The sequence below is a fragment of the Cherax quadricarinatus genome, chromosome 94 (assembly GCF_038502225.1).
Source record: "Cherax quadricarinatus isolate ZL_2023a chromosome 94, ASM3850222v1, whole genome shotgun sequence".
NCBI lineage: Eukaryota > Metazoa > Arthropoda > Malacostraca > Decapoda > Parastacidae > Cherax > Cherax quadricarinatus.
The window spans coordinates 13,626,282-13,650,702 of record NC_091385.1 but is presented as its reverse complement, the minus strand read 5'-3'; the positions used below and the strand labels follow the sequence as shown (position 1 = coordinate 13,650,702).

The 24,421-nt window shown below is 41.5% G+C and overlaps 1 protein-coding gene across 10 annotated transcripts in view; it reads right to left on the bottom strand.

Moving 5' to 3' along the window:
* Positions 1-577: 577 nt before the first annotated feature.
* LOC138855439 (zinc finger protein 84-like) overlaps positions 578-24,421 on the bottom strand; it is a 228,627-nt gene continuing 204,783 nt past the window's right edge. For 2 of the 10 annotated variants that reach the window (XM_070104793.1, XM_070104792.1), the window contains exon 2: positions 578-3,639. In XM_070104793.1, coding sequence (XP_069960894.1) covers positions 2,212-3,420 — 1,209 coding nt within the window. In that variant the 5' untranslated portion in view covers positions 3,421-3,639 and the 3' untranslated portion in view covers positions 578-2,211. Of the gene's footprint in view, positions 4,165-24,421 lie in introns of all 10 variants that reach the window. The other 8 variants (XM_070104789.1, XM_070104788.1, XM_070104787.1 and 5 more) reach the window with 5 other exon arrangements.

Genomic DNA, 24,421 nt, shown 5'->3' with positions numbered 1-24,421 from the left:
AGGCTCAGACACTAGGCTCACTTCTGCTCTAGTTGCTCTTTCATCTTCATCAAATAGAGTCATACTTCCTAATTGTGACACTAGGCTTTCTGAATCTGAATCATAATCAGACATCTCTGTATGAGCAGGAAACAATATATCTTTAATTAACGCTCTGACAGTTTCTGCGGTGTAATTCCTGTTATACGTCACACCAAGATACTTGGCTACTTGCCAACACGTCTGAAGTTTTAATGTACTTAACTCAGACAAAGTCAGAGTATCAATTAACTGTTTCACTTTGGCATACATCACAAAAATAATTGTACTACGAGAGAGTGATTATTGGAAACTATAATCCTAATAGGAATTTTAGTGTTGGTTGTCTTAGAGCTAGAACTCAAACAGTATTTCCATCTCCTTGGATCAAGAGACTCAGTCAGGTACATACATCCACCTGGTATGTTGTACAAGACTAAACTCAAAGTCTTCAGATTAGGAAAGTACTCAAAGTGTTTGATCATAGAGTTACTAGTATGTCAAACTAGACAATTTCTCCAACACCTTGGATCAAGAGCCTCCCGGACAGGCCCCCATTTGTTACAAAAAACGCGATTCTAAAAGCTTAGAGATCTCCAGTGAATACTAGAAAGGACTGCCCTTCTAGCATCCAGCCTGTTACTGGGTTTTCGTAACAAGTAGTCAGTATCCTTGTCCAATTATCCATTAAAATTCAGTATTATTCAATAGTGCTTCAGGATTACAACTGGTAGGCTACTAACTAGAGAAATTAAAATTTAATAAATTTATTAAGTCTAGAGGTATATTATCAAATTAAATCAAATTAAATTAATCACAGTAATGAAAATAAAATCAATCTCTCGAGTTCAATATTATTGTGCTGAAAGCACATATCACATTTATAATTCTTAAGTACCGTCTGGTACATTAACATTTAATAAGATATTACAAATATGTACAAGTAAGTTTGTGTATGCGTGTAAGTGCTCTAAGTAGTTCACTATGTCTCACGACTCGACTAGACTTAAACAAGTGACTGACAAAGTCCTCACATAAACTAACTTCTTGACCGACTGGCAACCAGAACAGTCTGCTTGAACAATGAAAAGAATGCTAAGCCCAATAGCCATATAACAAGCGACTGCGACACAATCAGGATCAAGGAGATAAAATAACGACACTAAGTAGGGACCATCAGCAGATCCTCCACAAAAGTTACAAAACTCCCATACTACTGAATCTAAGTTCAGCATAGGAAAAACCCTGACTGTGACAATACACAGAAACCAGTACAAAATTAGGTCAGAAGCTATAGCTAAGGACCTGAGATGTTCAGAGTGTCTATGTAACACACAACCTCAGTACAACGTCGAAAATCACTAAGTCCATACAATGTTCTGTGAACAGAGTTCTACAGAACTAACAAGAATAATGAGACAGACAATCTGTCCAACCACCAAGCGAGTCTAGAGCAGACTGAATACTTCACGAGAGGTGAGGACACCCCCCCCCTCGATCACGTGATAGCCCCGTGGACAGCACAGCTCAGAAGCCGGCAGTCTAACGAGCGACAAGCGATGATTACAGAAGTTTGACAATCAAGACTTGAACTGAGCACTTATTATGTACATCCTAACAACATAAGTCAAATAAGAATATAAAGCAATATATTTACGATTTAGCTATTATCGCAAATATAAGCAATATAAAATTATATGAAAAGATAATATACATTATATATATACATAATAATCATTGTAACCCATTCAGGGGTTGCAACACAACCTACTACCACAGGATGGTAGTACCTCCCTGGGTGGTTGCTGTCTACCAACCTACTACCACAGGATGGTAGTACCTCCCTGGGTGGTTGCTGTCTACCAACCTACTACCACAGGACGATAGTACCTCCCTGGGTGGTTGTTGTCTACCAACCTACTACCACAGGATGGTAGTACCTCCCTGGGTGGTTGTTGTCTACCAACCTACTACCACAGGATGGTAGTATCTCCCTGGGTGGTTGCTGTCTACCAACCTACTACCACAGGATGGTAGTACCTCCCTGGGTGGTTGCTGTCTACCAACATACTAGCTATATGATTTATATGACTAACACTTCACTAACATATTTCACTCTCAACACTGTTATGGTATACCCCTTTTATATATTCTCACGAGTTTATAACTAAAATATTCCTGAAACATTAAAAACTAACATGTTTTATCTCCTGAATGTTCTTGTGTATGTCTCACAAGATAGGTTTTTTTACTAAAATATTTCAGACACTCTGAACATTGATATGGTTTATCTCCTGTATGTGTTCTCACATGTGTAACAAGATTGCTTTTTTGACTAAAACACTTCAGACACTCAGGACACTGAAATGGTTTATCTCCTGTATGTACTCTCATATGTGTCACAAGATGGGCTTTATTACTAAAACATTTCAGACACTCTGAACATTGATATGGTTTATCTCCTGTATGTACTCTCACATGTTTAACAAGACTGTCTTTTACAGTAAAACATTTCAGACACTCTGCACATTGATATGGTTTCTCTCCTGCATGTACTCTCATGTGTTTTACAAGACTGGCTTTTTCACTAAAACATTTCAGACACTCTGAACATTGATATGGTTTATCTCCTGTATGCACTCTCATATGTTTCACAAGACTGCCTTTTGCACTAAAATCTTTCAGACACTCTGAACATTGATATGGTTTATCTCCTGTATGTACTCTCACATGTATCACAAGATTGCCTTTTTCACTAAAACATTTCAGACACTCTGAACATTGATATGGTTTATCTCCTGTATGTACTCTCTTGTGTTTCACAAGACTGCTTTTTTCACTAAAACATTTCAGGCACTCTGAACACTGATATGGTTTATCTCCTGTATGTACTCTCTCGTGTTTCACAAGATTGCTTTTTTCGCTAAAACATTTCAGGCACTCTGAACATTGGTATGGTTTATCTCCTGTATGTACTCTCATGTGTTTCACAAGACTGCTTTTTTCACTAAAACATTTCAGACACTCTGAACACTGATATGCTTTAACTCCTGTATGTACTCTCATATGTGACACAAGATGGCCTTTTTTACTAAAACATTTCAGACACTCTGAACAATGACATGGTTTATCTCCTGTATGTACTCTCATATGTGCCACAAGACTGCCTTTTACACTAAAACATTTCAGACACTCTGAACATTGATATGGTTTATCTCCTGTATGTACTCTCATATGTGTAACAAGATTGCTTTTTTGACTAAAACACTTCAGACACTCAGAACACTGAAATGGTTTATCTCCTGTATGTACTCTCATATGTTTAACAAGACCGCTTTTTACACAAAAACATTTCAGACACTCTGAACATTGATATGGTTTAAGATCTTTATGTTTTTCCATATTTTTCAAAGGTTTTTCATTTAAAATATTTTAGTCATACAACAGTGGTATAGTTAAGTACTGAAGATATAGTGTCTGGCAAGACACAACCTGGAAGTCTTCCACAAAATACTTCTGCAATATCAGTTGTTGTTCAAGACACTTACACTGGTGCTTCTTGAAGTACTGAAGATATAGTGTCTGGCAAGACACAACCTGGAAGTCTTCCACAAAATACTTCTGCAATATCAGTTGTTGTTCAAGACACTTACACTGGTACTTCTTGAAGTACTGAAGATATAGTGTCTGGCAAGACACAACCTGGTAGTCTTCCACAAAATACTTCTGCAATATCAGTTGTTGTTCAAGACACTTACACTGGTGTTTCTTGAAGTACTGAAGATATAGTGTCTGGCAAGACACAACCTGGTAGTCTTCCACAAAATACTTCTGCAATATCAGTTGTTGTTCAAGACACTTACTCTGGTGCTTCTTGAAGTACTGAAGATATAGTGTCTGGTAAGACACAACCTGGTAGTCTTCCACAAAATACTTCTGCAATATCAGTTGTTGTTCAAGACACTTACTCTGGTGCTTCTTGAAGTACTGAAGATATAGTGTCTGGCAAGACACAACCTGGTAGTCTTCCACAAAATACTTCTGCAATATCAGTTGTTGTTCAAGACACTTACACTGGCGCTTCTTGAAGTACTGAAGATATAGTGTCTGGCAAGACACAACCTGGTAGTCTTCCACAAAATACTTCTGCAATAGAAACATGAGTCAGTACAGTACAATATTCCACAATTACCAACACAATATACAGAACAAGAATTTTTTCTATTAACACAATTTCACTTAAAAAAATGTCACTTTTAACCCATTCACTGTCAGTCCCATGATACAATATTAGGGCTTGGAAGCCAGTGTTGGTCCTGTAATACTACTCCAAAATTCTAGTGGCTTCCAGTCTTGCAGGAGATAGCTGGTAGGCCTAAATATGAGAGAATGGATCTGAGTGGTCAGTATGCATAGCATAAAAAAAATCCTAAAGCACTAGGTGCATGAGAAAAAAAAAACTGGGACTGTGTATTTTTGTATGGTATTTATGGTTGTGTATTTTTGTATGGTATTTATGGTTGTATTCTTCTAGGTAGAAGGTTGGTAGACAGCAACCACTCAGGGGGATACTACCGCCCTGCCAAGTGAGTGTAAAACAAAAGCCTCTAATTGTTTTACATGATGGTAGGATTGCTGGTGTCCATTTTTCTGTCTCATAAACATGCAAGATTTCAGGTACATCTTGCTGCTTCTACTTACACTTAGGTCACACTACACATACATGTACAAGCATATACATGCATATATGTACACACCCCTCTGGGTTTTCTTCTACTTTCTTACTAGTTCTTGTTCTTGTTTATTTCCTCTTATCTAAATGGGGAAGTGGAACAGAATTCTTCCTCCGTAAGCTATGCGTGTTGTAAGAGGCGACTAAAATGCCGGGAGCAAGGGGCTAGTAACCCCTTCTCCTGTATATATTACTAAATGTAAAAGGAGAAGCTTTCGTTTTTCCTTTTGGGCCACCCCGCCTCGGTGGGATACGGCTGGTGTACTGAAAGAAAGAAAGATTTATGGTTGTGTATTTTTGTATGGTATTTATAGTTGTATTCTTCTAGGTAGTAGGTTGGTAGACAGCAACCGCCCAGGGAGGTACTACTGTCCTGCCAAGTGAGTGTAAAAGGAAACCTGTAATTGTTTTACATGATGGTAGGATTGCTGGTGTCTTTTTTCTGTCTCATAAACATGCTAGATTTCAGGTATGTCTTGCTACTTCTACTTACACTTAGGTCACACTATGCATACATATACAAGAATATATATATACACACCCCTCTGGGTTTTCTGCTATTTTCTTTCTAGTTCTTGTTCTTGTTTATTTCCTCTTATCTCCATGGGGAACTGGAACAGAATTCTTCCTCCATAAGCCATGTGTGTTGTAAGAGGCGACTAAGATGCCAGGGGCAAGGGGCTAGTAACCCCTTCTCTTGTATAAATTACTAAATTTAAAAAGAGAAACTTTCGTTTTTCTTTTTGGGCCATCCTGCCTTGGTGGGATATGACTGGTTTCTTGGAAATATATATGTATATATATATATATATATATATATATATATATATATATATATATATATATATATATATATATATATATATATATATATATATATATATATATATATACATATATACATATATATATATATATATATATATATATATATATATATATATATATATATATATATATATATATTTTATTATTATTATCACACTGGCCGATTCCCACCAAGGCAGGGTGGCCCGAAAAAGAAAAACTTTCACCATCATTCACTCCATCACTGTCTTGCCAGAAGGGTGCTTTACACTACAGTTTTTAAACTGCAACATTAACACCCCTCCTTCAGAGTGCAGGCACTGTACTTCCCATCTCCAGGACTCAAGTCTGGCCTGCTGGTTTCCCTGAACCCCTTCATAAATGTTACTTTGCTCACACTCCAACAGCACGTCAAGTATTAAAAACCATTTGTCTCCATTCACTCCTATCAAACACGCTCATGCATACCTGCTGGAAGTCCAAGCCCCTCGCACACAAAACCTCCTTTACCCCCTCTCTCCAACCTTTCCTAGGCTGACCCCTACCCCGCCTTCCTTCCACTACAGACTGATACACTCTTGAAGTCATTCTGTTTCGCTCCATTCTCTCTACATGTCCGAACCACCTCAACAACCCTTCCTCAGCCCTCTAGACAACAGTTTTGGTAATCCCGCACCTCCTCCTAACTTCCAAACTATGAATTCTCTGCGTTATATTCACACCACACATTGCCCTCAGACATGACATCTCCACTGCCTCCAGCCTTCTCCTCGCTGCAACATTCATCACCCATGCTTCACACCCATATAAGAGCGTTGGTAAAACTATACTCTCATACATTCCCCTCTTTGCCTCCAAGGACAAAGTTCCTTGTCTCCACAGACTCCTAAGTGCACCACTCACTCTTTTTCCCTCATCAATTCTATGATTCACCTCATCTTTCATAGACCCATCCGCTGACACGTCCACTCCCAAATATCTGAATACATTCACCTCCTCCATACACTCTCCCTCCAATCTGATATTCAATCTTTCATCACTCTTTCCTGTATTCACCTTTAATTTTCTTCTTTTGCACACCCTACCAAATTCATCCACCAATCTCTGCAACTTCTCTTCAGAATCTCCCAAGAGCACAGTGTCATCAGCAAAGAGCAGCTGTGACAACTCCCACTTTGTGTGTGATTCTTTATCTTTTAATTCCACGCCTCTTGTCAAGACCCTCGCATTTACTTCTCTTACAACCCCATCTATAAATATATTAAACAACCACGGTGACATCACACATCCTTGTCTAAGGCCTACTTTTACTGGGAAATAATTTCCCTCTTTCCTACATACTCTAACTTGAGCCTCACTATCCTCGTAAAAACTCTTCACTGCTTTCAGTAACCTACCTCCTACACCATACACTTGCAACATCTGCCACATTGCCCCCCTATCCACCCTGTCATACGCCTTTTCCAAATCCATAAATGCCACAAAGACCTCTTTAGCCTTATCTAAATACTGTTCACTTATATGTTTCACTGTAAACACCTGATCCACACACCCCCTACCTTTCCTAAAGCCTCCTTGTTCATCTGCTATCCTATTCTCCGTCTTACTCTTAATTCTTTCAATAATAACTCTACCATACACTTTACCAGGTATACTCAGCAGACTTATCCCCCTATAATTTTTGCACTCTCTTTTATCCCCTTTGCCTTTATACAAAGGAACTATGCATGCTCTCTGCCAATCCCTAGGTACCTTACCCTCTTCCATACATTTATTAAATAATTGCACCAACCACTCCAAAACTATATCCCCACCTGCTTTTAACATTTCTATCTTTATCCCATCAATCCCGGCTGCCTTACCCCCTTTCATTTTACCTACTGCCTCACGAACTTCCCCCACACTCACAACTGGCTCTTCCTCACTCCTACAAGATGTTATTCCTCCTTGTCCTATACACGAAATCACAGCTTCCCTATCTTCATCAACATTTAACAATTCCTCAAAATATTCCCTCCATCTTTCCAATACCTCTAACTCTCCATTTAATAACTCTCCTCTCCTATTTTTAACTGACAAATCCATTTGTTCTCTAGGCTTTCTTAACTTGTTAATCTCACTCCAAAACTTTTTCTTATTTTCAACAAAATTTGTTGATAACATCTCACCCACTCTCTCATTTGCTCTCTTTTTACATTGCTTCACCACTCTCTTAACCTCTCTCTTTTTCTCCATATACTCTTCCCTCCTTGCATCACTTCTACTTTGTAAAAACTTCTCATATGCTAACTTTTTCTCCCTTACTACTCTCTTTACATCATCATTCCACCAATCGCTCCTCTTCCCTCCCGCATCCACTTTCCTGTAACCACAAACTTCTGCTGAACACTCTAACACTACATTTTTAAACCTACCCCATACCTCTTCGACCCCATTGCCTATGCTCTCATTAGCCCATCTATTCTCCAATAGCTGTTTATATCTTACCCTAACTGCCTCCTCTTTTAGTTTATAAACCTTCACCTCTCTCTTCCCTGATGCTTCTATTCTCCTTGTATCCCATCTACCTTTTACTCTCAGTGTAGCTACAACTAGAAAGTGATCTGATATATCTGTGGCCCCTCTATAAACATGTACATCCTGAAGTCTACTCAACAGTCTTTTATCTACCAATACATAATCCAACAAACTACTGTCATTTCGCCCTACATCATATCTTGTATACTTATTTATCCTCTTTTTCTTAAAATATGTATTACCTATAACTAAACCCCTTTCTATACAAAGTTCAATCAAAGGGCTCCCATTATCATTTACACCTGGCACCCCAAACTTACCTACCACACCCTCTCTAAAAGTTTCTCCTACTTTAGCATTCAGGTCCCCTACCACAATTATATATATATATATATATATATATATATATATATATATATATATATATATATATATATATATATATATATATATGTATATATATATCTATATATATATATATATATATATATATATATATATATATATATATATATATATATATATATATATATATATATACACCCCTCTTTGTTTTCTTCTATTTTCTTACTAGTTCTTGTTCTTGTTTATTTCCTGTTATCACCATGGGGAAGTGGAATAGAATTCGTCCTCCATAAGCCATGCATGTTGTAAGAGGCGACTAAAATGCTGGGGCTAGTAACCCCTTCTCCTGTATAAATTACTAAATTTAAAAAGAGAAACTTTCGTTTTTCTTTTTGGGCCACTCTGCCTTGGTGAGATACAGCCGGTTTGTTGATAAAAAATACAGTGGTTCCTTGTTTTTCGTCAGTAATCCGTTCCTGGAAGTGTGACAATTATCGAAATGAACGATTTTCGAATCAATTTTCCCCATAAGAAATAATGTAAATCCAATTAATTCATTCCAGACACCCAGAAGTATCAACAACAATTTTTTTTTTACCTAAAAGATAGATTTACATGCACAAAAGAATGAACATTCAACATGACAGTTACCTTTATTGAAGGCTGTTGTTTATGAATGGAAGACAGGCAGGAGGAGAGAGGGAAGAGAGGTTATTGTTTGGAAGGGAAATCCCCCTCCATAAGGACTCTAGGTCACTTCAGGGGTCGCTTCCCTAGCATAAATATAGATTTACATGCAGAAAAGAATGCCAAATAAATTTTTTTTTTTTTTTATTATCACACCGGCCGATTCCCACCAAGGCAGGGTGGCCCGAAAAAGAAAAACTTTCACCATCATTCACTCCATCACTGTCTTGCCAGAAGGGTGCTTTACACTACAGTTTTTAAACTGCAACATTAACACCCCTCCTTCAGAGTGCAGGCACTGTACTTCCCATCTCCAGGACTCAAGTCCGGCCTGCCGGTTTCCCTGAATCCCTTCATAAATGTTACTTTGCTCACACTCCAACAGCACGTCAAGTATTAAAAACCATTTGTCTCCATTCACTCCTATCAAACACGCTCACGCATTCCTGCTGGAAGTCCAAGCCCCTCGCACACAAAACCTCCTTTACCCCCTCCCTCCAACCCTTCCTAGGCCGACCCCTACCCCGCCTTCCTTCCACTACAGACTGATACACTCTTGAAGTCATTCTGTTTCGCTCCATTCTCTCTACATGTCCGAACCACCTCAACAACCCTTCCTCAGCCCTCTGGACAACAGTTTTGGTAATCCCGCACCTCCTCCTAACTTCCAAACTACGAATTCTCTGCATTATATTCACACCACACATTGCCCTCAGACATGACATCTCCACTGCCTCCAGCCTTCTCCTCGCTGCAAAATTCATCACCCACGCTTCACACCCATATAAGAGCGTTGGTAAAACTATACTCTCATACATTCCCCTCTTTGCCTCCAAGGACAAAGTTCTTTGTTTCCACAGACTCCTAAGTGCACCACTCACTCTTTTTCCCTCATCAATTCTATGATTCACCTCATCTTTCATAGACCCATCCGCTGACACGTCCACTCCCAAATATCTGAATACGTTCACCTCCTCCATACTCTCTCCCTCCAATCTGATATTCAATCTTTCATCACCTAATCTTTTTGTTATCCTCATAACCTTACTCTTTCCTGTATTCACCTTTAATTTTCTTCTTTTGCACACCCTACCAAATTCATCCACCAATCTCTGCAACTTCTCTTCAGAATCTCCCAAGAGCACAGTGTCATCAGCAAAGAGCAGCTGTGACAACTCCCACTTTGTGTGTGATTCTTTATCTTTTAACTCCACGCCTCTTGCCAAAACCCTCGCATTTACTTCTCTTACAACCCCATCTATAAATATATTAAACAACCACGGTGACATCACACATCCTTGTCTAAGGCCTACTTTTACTGGGAAAAAATTTCCCTCTTTCCTACATACTCTAACTTGAGCCTCACTATCCTCGTAAAAACTCTTCACTGCTTTCAGTAACCTACCTCCTACACCATACACTTGCAACATCTGCCACATTGCCCCCCTATCCACCCTGTCATACGCCTTTTCCAAATCCATAAATGCCACAAAGACCTCTTTAGCCTTATCTAAATACTGTTCACTTATATGTTTCACTGTAAACACCTGGTCCACACACCCCCTACCTTTCCTAAAGCCTCCTTGTTCATCTGCTATCCTATTCTCCGTCTTACTCTTAATTCTTTCAATTATAACTCTACCATACACTTTACCAGGTACACTCAACAGACTTATCCCCCTATAATTTTTGCACTCTCTTTTATCCCCTTTGCCTTTATACAAAGGAACTATGCATGCTCTCTGCCAATCCCTAGGTACCTTACACTCTTCCATACATTTATTAAATAATTGCACCAACCACTCCAAAACTATATCCCCACCTGCTTTTAACATTTCTATCTTTATCCCATCAATCCCGGCTGCCTTACCCCCTTTCATTTTACCTACTGCCTCACGAACTTCCCCCACACTCACAACTGGCTCTTCCTCACTCCTACAAGATGTTATTCCTCCTTGCCCTATACACGAAATCACAGCTTCCCTATCTTCATCAACATTTAACAATTCCTCAAAATATTCCTTCCATCTTCCCAATACCTCTAACTCTCCATTTAATAACTCTCCTCTCCTATTTTTAACTGACAAATCCATTTGTTCTCTAGGCTTTCTTAACTTGTTAATCTCACTCCAAAACTTTTTCTTATTTTCAACAAAATTTGTTGATAACATCTCACCCACTCTCTCATTTGCTCTCTTTTTACATTGCCAAATAAATGTAAAGCACTAATAAAATGTTTAAATGAACATTGGTAACTGGGGTAGTTGATGAGTGGAATGGTCTGCCTAGTAGGGTGATCAAAGCTGAAACATTGGGTAGTTTCAAATTTAGGTTGGATAAATACACGAGTGAGAGGGGTTGGATTTGAGTTGGACTTGCACCTGAGCTTATTGCTTGGGTAGCATTTGTTCTGTTAGTGGGTTGGATTTGTGAAGGACCAGCCTAGTATGGGCCAACAGGCTTATTGCAGTGTTCCTCCTTTCTTATGTTCTAAAAGCTATGGCTTGGGAAGTTTCAAATTTAGGTTGGATAAATACATGAGTGAGAGGGGTTAGATTTGAGTTGGACTTACACCTGAGCATATTGCTTCGGTAGCATTTGTTCTGTTAGTGGGTTGGATTTGTGAAGGACTGGCCTAGTATGGGCCAGCAGACCTGCTGGAGTGTTCCTCCTTTCTTATGTTCTTATGTTCTTATTGAAGACTTGTTTGTGTGAGGGAGGGATTGCAAGTTTATTGTTGGAGAATATGACACTAGTATTAATTCTACGGCTTATTTATCTATCACAATTCAGCTTATGTGACATAACAAACATTAATAACATAGAAACATGGAATATACTCTAGAATGAATAAAATAAGTCATTACGTATGTCACGAGAGGTGTTGTGTTGTTGTTGTTTTTGGGTGTATATGGGTCAATGAGAGTAAGCCGTCCATAATGGTGGTGAAGCAGCAGCTGAGGCGGTGGTGTTTTCTGTAGCCCTACGTAACTCCAACAACATTGGAGGAGTTGGTAGAATCGCTGAATCACTGAAGGCACCCTCTTCCACCACCACTACCACCTTTTACCACTATTACACCTGCTACCACCATCACTACCCCCTTCTACCACTATTACAGTTGCTACCACCATCACTACCACCTACCACTATTAGAACTGTTACCACCATCATTACTACCTCCTACCACCATCACTACCACCCTCTACCACTGTCAACCACTATCACAACTGCTTCCACTCTACCACCACAACCTTTGTATTTTTCTACAAACTTTTTCAAAAATTATATGTGTTTCTCACATTCTTTACCAAAAAGCTGGCACTAGAAGCTTTCTTTGGAGCCATGGTGACTTATTTAGCAGTTGCAAGCACTAAAACGAATTGAATATTATGAAATATTTTGTATGAACAAGTAAGGGGACCATCGCTCACTGGCTGGGAAGAGAGGCCGAGGCAGCTCAGAGCGTGAGTACGTGTCCCGGACGAAGGACGATTAGCGAGTAAACTGACCATTTGCAAGCCAATGTTTGGACGAGAATAATGCGACGATTTCCGAAAAGGATGACTATCGAGCCGGACGATTATTGAGGGACCACTATATATATATATATATATATATATATATATATATATATATATATATATATATATATACAGTGGACCCCCGCATAACGATCACCTCCCAATGCGACCAATTATGTAAGTGTATTTATGTAAGTGCGTTTGTACGTGTATGTTTGGGGGTCTGAAATGGACTAATCTACTTCACAATATTCCTTATGGGAACAAATTCGGTCAGTACTGGCACCTGAACATACTTCTGGAATGAAAAAAATATTGTTAACCGGGGGTCCACACTATATATATATATATATATACATACATACATACACACACCCCTCTGGGTTTTCTTTTATTTTCTTACTAGTTCTTGTTGTTGTTTATTTTCTGTTATCACCATGGGGAAGTGGAACAGAATTCGTCTTCCGTAAGCCATGCGTGTTGTAAGAGGAGACTAAAATGCCGGGAGCAAGGGGCTAATAACCCCTTCTCCTGTATAAATTACTAAATTTAAAAAGAGAAACTTATTTCTTTTTGGGCCACCCTGCCTCGGTGGGATACGGCCGGATTGTTGAAAGAAAAGATTTATGGATGTATTCTCATTTTTCTTCATGTCATTTGAAAGAATGGGAGACATATTACAGAAATAGAGAAGATTTTTGAATGTTTAACAGACAAAAAGTAGCTTGAAAGTGAGCTCAAATTAGAAGCAATGTTTGATTTTTGATGATGTTCAGGAATAAACAAATCACGTCACATACCCAATACATATCAACTGGTGGGTCTAATATGCTTTCACAAATGCAATGATATTATTTATATCATTTTTAAATAATGCAGTAGTTTGCACAACAATAAATTTTCTATTTTTTGTATGAATAAAAATTCAATATGGAAAGCAAACGTAATATAAAAGGGGCTGGAGACATGACTACAAACAAAATGTTATTTTAGTGCTATGTATGACTGCATTGTTTATTATGGGCTCAATTTTGAAATATTGGCCTTGAATTTTGTATGAAATTGGCCAAATTACCAATTTTTCATCACTTTATTGGGTAGAAGAAAAGGAGTTCTAATGAAACTGCTATGAGCTTGGTCAAATGGAACAATAGATTAATATTATACTCAAATAAAGCTTAAACTGACAAGGGTCATGCTACGCTGAAGGGCAGAAAATAGTGCCAGAGATATATAAACAGCTAGGTGGAGAGGGGATAAGAGGTGAGGGGAGAAAAGGGCTGAAAGGGGCATTAGGGGCTATTTGTCAAAGTTTGTATAGTAAAGCAGTTGCTGACAAAAAGTAAAAACGTGATTGTAAGTCAAAAGCAGCGCCGTCTGTAAGAAGGGAAGATAAGGCAAGAGCGACAGGGCAGTGGTGTAGAGGTAACTCCTGCAAATTTGCTTGTAAACCAGACAATCCACAAGAAAGTGAAGAACTGAAATAGGGACCTGACAAAACTCGCCGAGAGGGATAGGATGTCGTTCCATGAGATACCCATAGGCATCAAATTAAGGAAAGTTAAGAGAGAAGATTTGAAGGTAGGAAATCACTTCTCTGTTCTTCAGGATGAGTGTGCTTCAGTAGCCAGTGTAGGTAAAGGTACTACTTCCCTTGCTAATAGAGGTAAGTGAATTCTTGTGGTTGGTGACTCACAGCTAAGATATATGGACTGTGCTTTCTGTAATGTGAATAAGAAGGTGAGAGAGTGCATCACTGGAGCTGGTGTTGGTGACATAGTCAACAGGTTGGATAATATATCAGGTAATGGGAACAAGCCCATTATCTGTTACAGTGCTGGTGGAAATTATGTCGGGAAGGGTAGGAGAGAAGAGCTGCTAGATAAGTACAGGTCAGCTTTGGATTTAGTTAGGTCTAATGGAGGTATCCCAGTCATATGTAGCATCTTGATAAGAAGGGGAGTGGGCAATGAATGGTTATCTAGGGCAATTGGTGTAAATTGCTGACTGGACAGATACTGCAAGGATCTTGCAATTCCATTCATTGACAACTGGAAGAACTTTCATGACAACCATGATATGTATGCAAGGGATGGGGTACATCTTTCTTGGGCAGGATCAATGCTGACATGTCTAAGATTTTAACCCAGGGTTCAAGGCCAAAATCTGAAGTGGTGCTCCAGTGTCCAAGAAATTTTGAAAAAAAAAAATTATTTTTTCTTACAGAATTAAAGATAATATTTTTGTGAAGGTAATACAACAAAAAAAAAAAAACCTGATCAGTACTTACCAAGATACAGCGACGGGAAGTTGACCAAAATGACGGGGTGGCGGCAACATCAGTGACTTCCACAAAATCGCATTTTTTTATTTTACGTTTATTATACTTTTTTCTTTTCTTTTCTAATTTCTTCTTTTTCTAGTAATATTTATGGCCTGTGAGACCAATATAATGTATATTGTATAAGTGTACACTCATTGTATTCTACACAATAACTGCGCTAATTTGTTTATCATTATATTGCTTGCAAAACTTGTTTACAAGTTTATTGTAAACAAGATGAAAATATTAGTGCAGTTATTATGTTGAATACAATGGTACCATACAGTACCATATGGTACAATGGTGCCATAGGGTACCATATGGTACCATTGTACCATATGGTACAATGGTACCATATGGTACAAAGGCATCATATGATGCAATGGTACCATATGATACAATGGTACCATATGATAGAAAATGGTTCAATGGCACCACTTGGTACAATGGTATAATGATACAATGGTACCATATGGTGCAATGGTACCATATGGTGCAACAGTACCATATGGTACATTGTACCATACAGTACAATGATACCATATGGTTCATTGTACCATATGGTACTATATGGTACTGTTGTATTCAACACAATAAACAAACTAATATTTTCATCATTATTTTGTTTACAATAATTGTTTACAACAAAAATGTGCAAAAATGTTATATATTAGTAATGTTCTATTATATATTTACAAATCTACAGGAACTAGACAGTTTACTTGAGATGGATGACAGATAGCTTTGTCCTGGAAACTGCTGAGTCACTAGCTAGCTTGTGTCGCCACTCACTCAGTCTTGGCTGGTGTCTGCTGCCACCAACACCACTGCTGAGTCACTAGCTAGCTTGTGTCGCCACTCACTCAGTCTTGGCTGGTGTCTGCTGCCACCAACACCACTGCTGAGTCACTAGCTAGCTTGTGTCACCACTCACTCAGTCTTGGCTGGTGTCTGCTGCCACCAACACCACTGCTGAGTCACTAGCTAGCTTGTGTCACCACTCACTCAGTCTTGGCTGGTGTCTGCTGCCACCAACACCACTGCTGAGTCACTAGCTAGCTTGTGTCACCACTCACTCAGTCTTGGCTGGTGTCTGTTGCCACCAACACCACTGCTGAGTCACTAGCTAGCTTGTGTGTCACCAACACCACTGCAGTCACTAGCTCACTAACAGTCACTTAGCTTGTGTCTGGTGTCTGCTGCCACCAACACCACTGCTGAGTCACTAGCTAGCTTGTGTCGCCACTCACTCAGTCTTGGCTGGTGTCTGCTGCCACCAACACCACTGCTGAGTCACTAGCTAGCTTGTGTCACCACTCACTCAGTCTTGGCTGGTGTCTGCTGCCACCAACACCACTGCTGAGTCACTAGCTAGCTTGTGTCGCCACTCACTCAGTCTTGGCTGGTGTCTGCTGCCACCAACACCACTGCTGAGTCACTAGCTAGCTTGTGTCGCCACTCACTCAGTCTTGGCTGGTGTCTGCTGCCACCAACACCTCCTATTGACCATATGGTACATGATATCATATGTTACAGGGTACCATTTGGTACATTGTACTATATGGTATAGGGTACCATACAGTACAGGATAACATATGGTACAGGATAACATATGGTGCAGGGTACCATATGGTGCAGGGTACCATATGGTGCAGGGTACTGTATGGTACAGAGTACCATATGGTACAGGGTACCATATGGTGCAGGGTACCATATGGTGCAGGGTACCATATGGTGCATGGTACCATATGGTGCAAGGTACCATAAGGTGCAAGGTACCATATGGTGCAGGGTACCATATGGTGCAGGGTACCATATGGTGCAGGGTACCATATGGTACAGGACACCATATGGTATAGATACAGGGATCCCTATGGAAATAAGTCACCCTGATTTTTTGGGTTATCCTAGGATTTTATACATATGCTGCTATATATGATAATCTATGTAACTGTATTTGTGTACACCTGAATAAACTTACTCAAGTGCATGTGGCATCGTAAGTAAGTTTATTTAGGTATACACAAATAAAGTTACATAGAATATCATACTTAGCAGCACATGTTTGGAGAACCTAGGATAACCCAAAAAAGTTACTTATTTCCATTAAGGTCCCTGTACCCTGTACTATATGGTACAATGTACCATATGGTATAATGTACCATATGGTACAATGTACCATATGGCACATTGTACCATTGTACCATATGATACCATTGTATGACATGGCACCATTGTACCATATGGTACCATTGTACCATATGGTACAATGGTACCATATGGTTAAAAAACATAGAATTCCTCTTCAGCTCCACTTCCATCAGTCTTAGAACTGTAAGTTGTGAAGAGGAGAGTCAGAATTTGTCCAGAGAGTGAGTGGGGAGTGAGAGCTTCCTGGCCGCCAGGCATGATGAACAAAGCTACTTTGGCGGTGTTCCCACAATGCCATGCGGGCGTCCAGATTTTTTTCTATAGTGTGCACACTGACCACCCAGACCCATTCTCTCAGATGTAGGCCTACCAGCCTTCTCACGCTTAATTTGATGCCACTAGAATTTTGGCGTAAATCTATGGTTTGGACCCTGAACATAAAGCCGTAGATCTATGGGACGGACCCTGAGAGGGTTTAACTGATAGAAGACAGAGGTATGGATGTGTGTGGGAAACAGTCAAGTTGCAACACTAGGGTTGAAAACAGTAAATGTTTTGAAAGACATTCATCATAAAGTTACAGAGACAATGGATCAGGTCAGCAAAGGGAGACAGCAGAAGGCAGTGAGAGACTAGCTCCCTTAACCCTTTCAGGGTTTCGGCCGTACTAGTATGGCTTACACGCCAGGACTTTTGATGTACTATTATTATTATTATTATTATAATCAAAAAGAAGCGCTAAGCCACAAGGGCTATACGGCACTGCAGGGTAGGGAAGGAAGCGAGAGTATTGGGCAGCAGAAGGGGGGAGGGAAGGAAGCGAGAGTATTGGGCGGCAGAAGGGGAGAGGGATGATCAGTAAGGTACAGAAAACAGCGGGCCAGGGGATAGTGCAGGGGAAGAGGGTAGCAAGAGATTGAGGTAGAAAGGGCTGGAGGTATCAGAGTATGTGAAGTAAGTCAGTTGTTGTCAAAAAGTCAATGAGAGAGTCCGGATGAAAGGTGGGTCTATCAGCGAGAAAGGAAGGTAAAGAGAGAGCAGCAGAGCGAAGACGACGATGGAGGTAAATTCTGCGTGATCGTTGATAAAGTGGGCAGTCCAACAGAATGTGGCTGACTGATAATGGAGCCTGGCAATTCTCATAGAGAGGAGCAGGGCGCCTCTCCATGAGATATACATGAGTAAGACGAGCATGGCCAATGCGAAGACGGGAGAGAGTAGTCTCCCAACCTTGACACTGGCGACAAGAAGACAGCCAGTAACCTATACTCGGTTTAATAGATTGAAGTTTGTTACCGAGCATAGTAGACCAATGTTGTTGCCAACGAGTGTGAAGGTGGGTAGCAATTGCAGCAAAATAGTCCGTAAATGGAATACCTCTATATGAAACTGGTAGGTCATGTACTGCTGACCGCGCAGCAGTGTCTGCCTGTTCATTGCCCTGTACGTCAACATGACCAGGGACCCAACAAAAAACAATATCTTTATGCTTGGTAAAGATGTGGCATAGCCAAAGTTGGATACGGAGGACTAAGGGGTGAGGTGTATCAAATTTCTGTGTAGCCTGTAAAGCACTAAGGGAGTCTGAGACAACCACAAATGATGACACAGGCATAGATGCAATACAGATAAGTGCTGCAAGAATGGCATACAATTCAGCAGTAAAAATACTAGCCGAAGATAGTAAATGCCCTCGTACGACGCTGTCCAGAAACAATGCTGCGAATCCTATGCCGTCAGAAGACTTAGAGCCATCTGTGTACACAGCAATGGCATGAGAATGAGAGTGGAAGTGGTCAAGAAAAAGAGAGCGGGAAGCGACCGTAGACAGTTGGGCTTTCGAGCAAGGGAGTGAGAAAGAACAGACCCAAAAAGCTGGAACTTCTGAGGGGAGTAGGGAAAAGTGAGATGCTACATGAACATATAAAGGTGGTAACTGAAGGGAAGACAAGAGCGAATGTAGGCAAAGAGAAAAGGGACAGAGCAAAGAGGGGTGGTGAATAAATAAAGAATATCTACTAATATCGGTGACCATTCTATAAATGGAAGGATTGTGGAGATCGTGAGAGTGTACATAGTAGCAAAGGCAATGGGCATCACGGCGATCAGACAAGGATGGAACATTCGCTTCTGCATAGAGGCTCTCAACAGGGGAAGAGCAAAAAGCACCAAGGCATAAACGTAATCCTTGGTGATGGATGGGGTTAAGGCTAGAGAGAGTAGCAGGAGAGGCCGCTGAATAAATCTGGTCACCATAATCGAGTTTCGATAAAACGTGGGCTGAATGTAGGCGAAGCAGAGTTCGACGATCAGCTCCCCAGGAAAGATGAGCAAGGGTTTTAAGAAGGTTTAGCCGGCTGTGACAAGTTGCCTTCAGAGAGGTAATGTGAGGTTTCCAGGATAACCTACAGTCAAAGAGAAGGTCTAGAAACCTGACTGTATCACGTTCGGGGATACGGGAGCCGTAGAGATACAAAGGATGATCAGAGATGACAGAGCGTCTAGTGAAAGTAATTTGGTGAGTTTTGGTACTGGAAAATTTAAACCCATGCGTGGTGGCTCAAGTGGAAACACGGTCGACCGCATGCTGGAGACAAACTGCAATGAGATAACAGTCAGCACCTGCACAAGCAATAGCAAAGTCATCAACATAGAGTGATGACCAAATATTGGGTGGAAGAACAGAGGCCAAATCATTTATAGCAAGTAGAAAAAGTGTTGTGCGCAGAACACATCCCTGAGGGACACCTTCAGCTTGGACGAAGTCCGGGGAAAGCACATTATTGACTCGAACACGGAAGTGTCTGTCAGTTAAAAAGTTCTAAGGAAGGACGGTAGGTTGCCTCAGAGGCCTAAGGAGTGGGCTTGGGCCAAAATATTATACCTCCAAGTTGTGTCATATGCCTTCTCAAGGTCAAAAAATATGGCAATAACTGAGTGATTATTTGCAAAGGCATTACAAACATACGTATCCAAGCGCAGTAAGGGGTTTATGGTAGAACGGCCCTTACAAAAGCCATATTGACTAGCAGAGAGACTGTTGTGTGTATCTAAATACCACATTAAACGTCGATTTACCAGACGTTCCATCACTTTGCAAACTGCACTAGTAAGAGCGATGGGAGTGGGAGGCATCATGTCCTGTTGTACCCGGCTTGCGGAAAGGGAGAACAATGGCAGATTTCCACAGCTGGGTAAGAACTCCTTGTGCCCAAATAAGATTGAAGATGTGTAAGAGGACTACAAGGGCTGACTGATGTAAATGTTGTAACATACGAATATGAATGTCATCAGGCCCAGCTGCCGATGATCGGCAAGCTGAGAGTGTTGCCTCCAGTTCCTGAAGTGTAAAAGGCACATTATACTGTTCTTCTCTGAGAGAAGAAAAGTCCAAGGGTACTAACTCTCTGGCAGACTTTGAGGAAAGAAACGAGGGGCATAGATGGAGCCCCCGGGAAATACGGACCAGATGAGTGCAAATTTCAATGGCAACATCAAGAGGGTTTGCTACATCAATACCGGTGACCTGTAGAACAGGAGCCGGGTCAGGAGAGTATTTACCACTCAATTTCCTCACTTTTTTCCAGACTTCGCTCAAAGAGGAAGCAGAGGTGATGGTGGAAACAGTCTCGCCAGCAAGTGCGTTTAGCATCAAGGATGACACGGCGAGTGATCGCACGCTTCTGCTTAAAATCAAGAAGTCTCTCTTTGGTTCTATTGTATCGGTACCTGCCCCATGCAGCATGTTTCAAACGTACTGCACGAGCACAAGCAGGAGACCACCAAGGCACGCACTTCTGAGAATGCCTGCCTGAGGTTTGGGGTATAGAATGAGAAGCTGCGGTATAAACTGACGTCGAGAAGAGGTGTAGGAGCTCATCAATGGAGGATGAAGAAGGAACCTCACTAAAAGCAGTGAGTTGAGAGTAAAGATCCCAATTTGCCTGATCAAATTGCCAGCGAGGGCTACGGAAAGGTGGTGAATATGAAGGAGAAGTAAGAATGATTGGAAAATGATCACTGTCATGTAAGTCTGGTAGAACAGACCAGGTGAAGTCTAGTGCAATGGAGGAAGAGCAGACTGCTAGATCGATGCAAGATAGAGTATGAGTAAAAGGATCAAAATGGGTGGGAGTACCCGTATTTAAAACATGGAGGGGGTGAGAGGTGAGAAAAGCCTCCAACTGGATACCATGTGAGTCACAATGAGACCCCCCCAGAGGAAATGGTGGGCATTAAAATCACCAAGTAACAGAAGTGGTGGTGGTAAGGATGAAACTAGAAGGGCAAAATCTGGGATAGAAAATGCTCGAGGAGAGTGATATAAAGAACATATTGTAAACCACTTATTCAAATGGATACGGGCTGCAGTGTAATGCAGCGAGGTGTGGACAAATAGTTGACAGTACGGAATATCATTGCGTAAAAGAAGGGCACTTTCATTAAAGGTCCCATTTGAGAAAGGATCCGAAGAATACAATAAATTATAGCCTGAGATAGGTTGGAAAACAGCTGGGTGTAATTTTGGTTCTTGTAAGCAAGCACAAACAGGGAAAAACCTGGAAAGCAACATCTGAAGCTAACCCCGATTACCCCTGAGGCCGCGGACATTCCACTGTAAATAGGCATGATTGGCAATGAAGAAAATACCAGGAATCCGTAGGGAAGGGCACCTATGGACTAGAGGGGTTAGAAAAGTCAACGTGTGGTGGCATTGGAAGTCGTTCAAGCAGCAAAGGAATGGAGCGTTGCGAAGAATGGACTTGTGAAGATGGAGGAGAGGGAAGAGAAGGAACAGGAGGTGAATCAGTGTCCATTGAAGGTTTAGTCTCTGCAATATATACTGAAATGGCTTCAAGTGTTTCTGAATTCAAAGATGTATGGGAGACCATATTGGAGGTAGAAGGAGGAGGTTGAGTAAAGATTGGGACAGTAATGGACTGTACCAAAGTAGAGGGGGACGAAAGACTGTGGGGGACTGGAGATGAAGTGTGGGGGGGACAGAAGAGGCATAAACCTGGCCGAGGACAGAAGAGGGAGAAACTTGGGAGGGGATGGGGGTGGAAGGCATAGTACTAGGAGGAGGGTGAACCCCCACACTTGTAATAGAGCCAGAGAGAGGGAAAGAACTAGGCACAGAGACTGGAAAGGTAAAGTGTGGAGGTGGAAGAAGGGAAGGAAGGGGCAAAGAAGATTTGAGCAATGTGGATTTTTTGGACTTCTGAGAAGTAGAGGGGCGATTGCTATAAGGTGTCGTACGAGGTCTTGTCGATACTGGGGCTTGTGAGGAAGGACGCAAAGATGTGAGAACAGACTGAGTTGTAGTCGGGACGTCAGAGCCAAGGACAGCAAAAGGATTAGGTGCCGGAGTGGCTATGGGAGGGGTAACAACAGAGGAGGCTGCAGAAGATGGGACCCCAGAAGTGGGGGGATGTTTTGAAACACGAGAATAAGAAACACAGGGTAGTCTTCCTTGGAGGCGGAGATGAGTAACTACCATAGAATAAGGGAGACCTGCCTCTTTGAGGCAACGGATTTCACACTCATTTAAGTAGACCTGGCAACAGTGGGAGTACGAAGGGTGAGCTTCATTACAATTAAGGCAAGATGGAGGTTGACTGCAAGATGTATTAGAATGGTCGTCGGCACCACAGACTGGGCATTCGGCTATAGATCTGCAATATTTCGCTGGGTGACCAAAACGCCAGCAATTTCTACACTGTTGCGGTGTAGGGATCACCTTTCAAACTTGTAACCTATGTCCCGCGACATAAACAGAGGGTGGGAGTTCTCGGCTGTCGAAAGTTAATCAAGCCACATTGCAAGGGTAATGTCTCCGCCCACGGGCAGGAAGGACATAAGTGTCGACTTTGAGGATTGGGAGATCCTGGAGTTCCAGCTGTTCAAGAATGTCATTGCCACATGACTGGAAATTCTGTTGGACTATGGTATGGAGCAGAATGACAGTACCACTACAAGAATTGAGAGAAAGATGTTTTTCAATAGTAATAGGAGTAGTATCGATATGCGAAAGGAGAGAAAGATCATGAGCTTAGGTACCATTCTGTACAGTGACGATGCGCGTACCACTCTTGTGAGCATGAAATTAAATATCTCTACCAACATGACGCAGGAGCGCTTTGCCAATACTATGGTCAGAAAGATGAGCAGTAGAAGAAGTCAGTTTTAAAGTAAAGAATTTAGACCATTGTGTGGTCTGAAACTGAGCGTGGAGTGGGAGTGCATGACGTGTCGGTCTTTTCCGAGTAGAATGGGAAGGTAATGAAGGAACATCATCAGGAGATTGACATTGGTGTTTAGTAGTAGGACCGGAGTTGGTCCGTCGTGAAACTGGCTGGCAATTCGAAAATTGCTGCATCATAGAGGGAGAGGCCAGAAGCATAGTCAAAGGAGAGCAGAGGTCAGACAAATCGAAGGAGTCAGTCGAGGCCCCGGTACCTGAAGCGAGTGAGGAAACAGCACCAGCAAGAGGTACAGGGGCATCAGGAGTGTCCGAAGAGTGGTCTGAAAACAAGGCAGGGTCAGAATGGGGTGTGGTATCAAGAAGAGGCCCGGGGGTAGTGGGTTCATGGATTGGGTTCTCCATGGTTAGGTTACTCCTTTGCTTTTTGTTTTTAAGAAAACAAAAGAAAGAAGAAAAGAAAATAAAAATAAAAGAAAGAATTAAAAAAGGGGGGAACGGGGAGGAATAATTCCCAGGAGGAATGAAAGGGCCGGAAATCTCCCTCCATGCCCAAGAGGACCTCAGCACCACTAGTAGTGCAGAAGCAGCATGGAACCTATGCCATACCTTACCCTTCATGCCAGTAAACCAGCAATCCAGGATAGCAACCTCACATCTGCCAAGCTACCTCGGTGGACAAAAGAGAGGGCGGCCGGATATCCACCACAAAGCATACCTCCTTTGGCCACCACCCACAGAATCCAAAAGGAGGCTTCCAGAGATACACCCGTTGCCTGAAAGACACCCAAAGCTACACTCCGGGATACCGAAGGGGGATTGGGACATCCCCAGGCAATCCAGATTCCACGGCAAACTACGCCACCGCCAAGGACCTCAACAGAATGGGATGGACCCCGGTATCCTTTCCCCTACCTAGGAACTAGCGCGCCTGTGGGAGAAATCCCAAAGGCCAAAAAGAGGAAGGGCAAAAGGGAGGGGTGGGGCAGAGGAGGAGGAAAGGAAAAAGGGGAGGATGGGGAGGATGGGATAGGGAAGGGGGATTGGGAAGTAATTAGGTTCAGTCTGAGGAAGGAGACCGACAGGTCTAATTCCTCAGACCAAGAGCCTCTTCA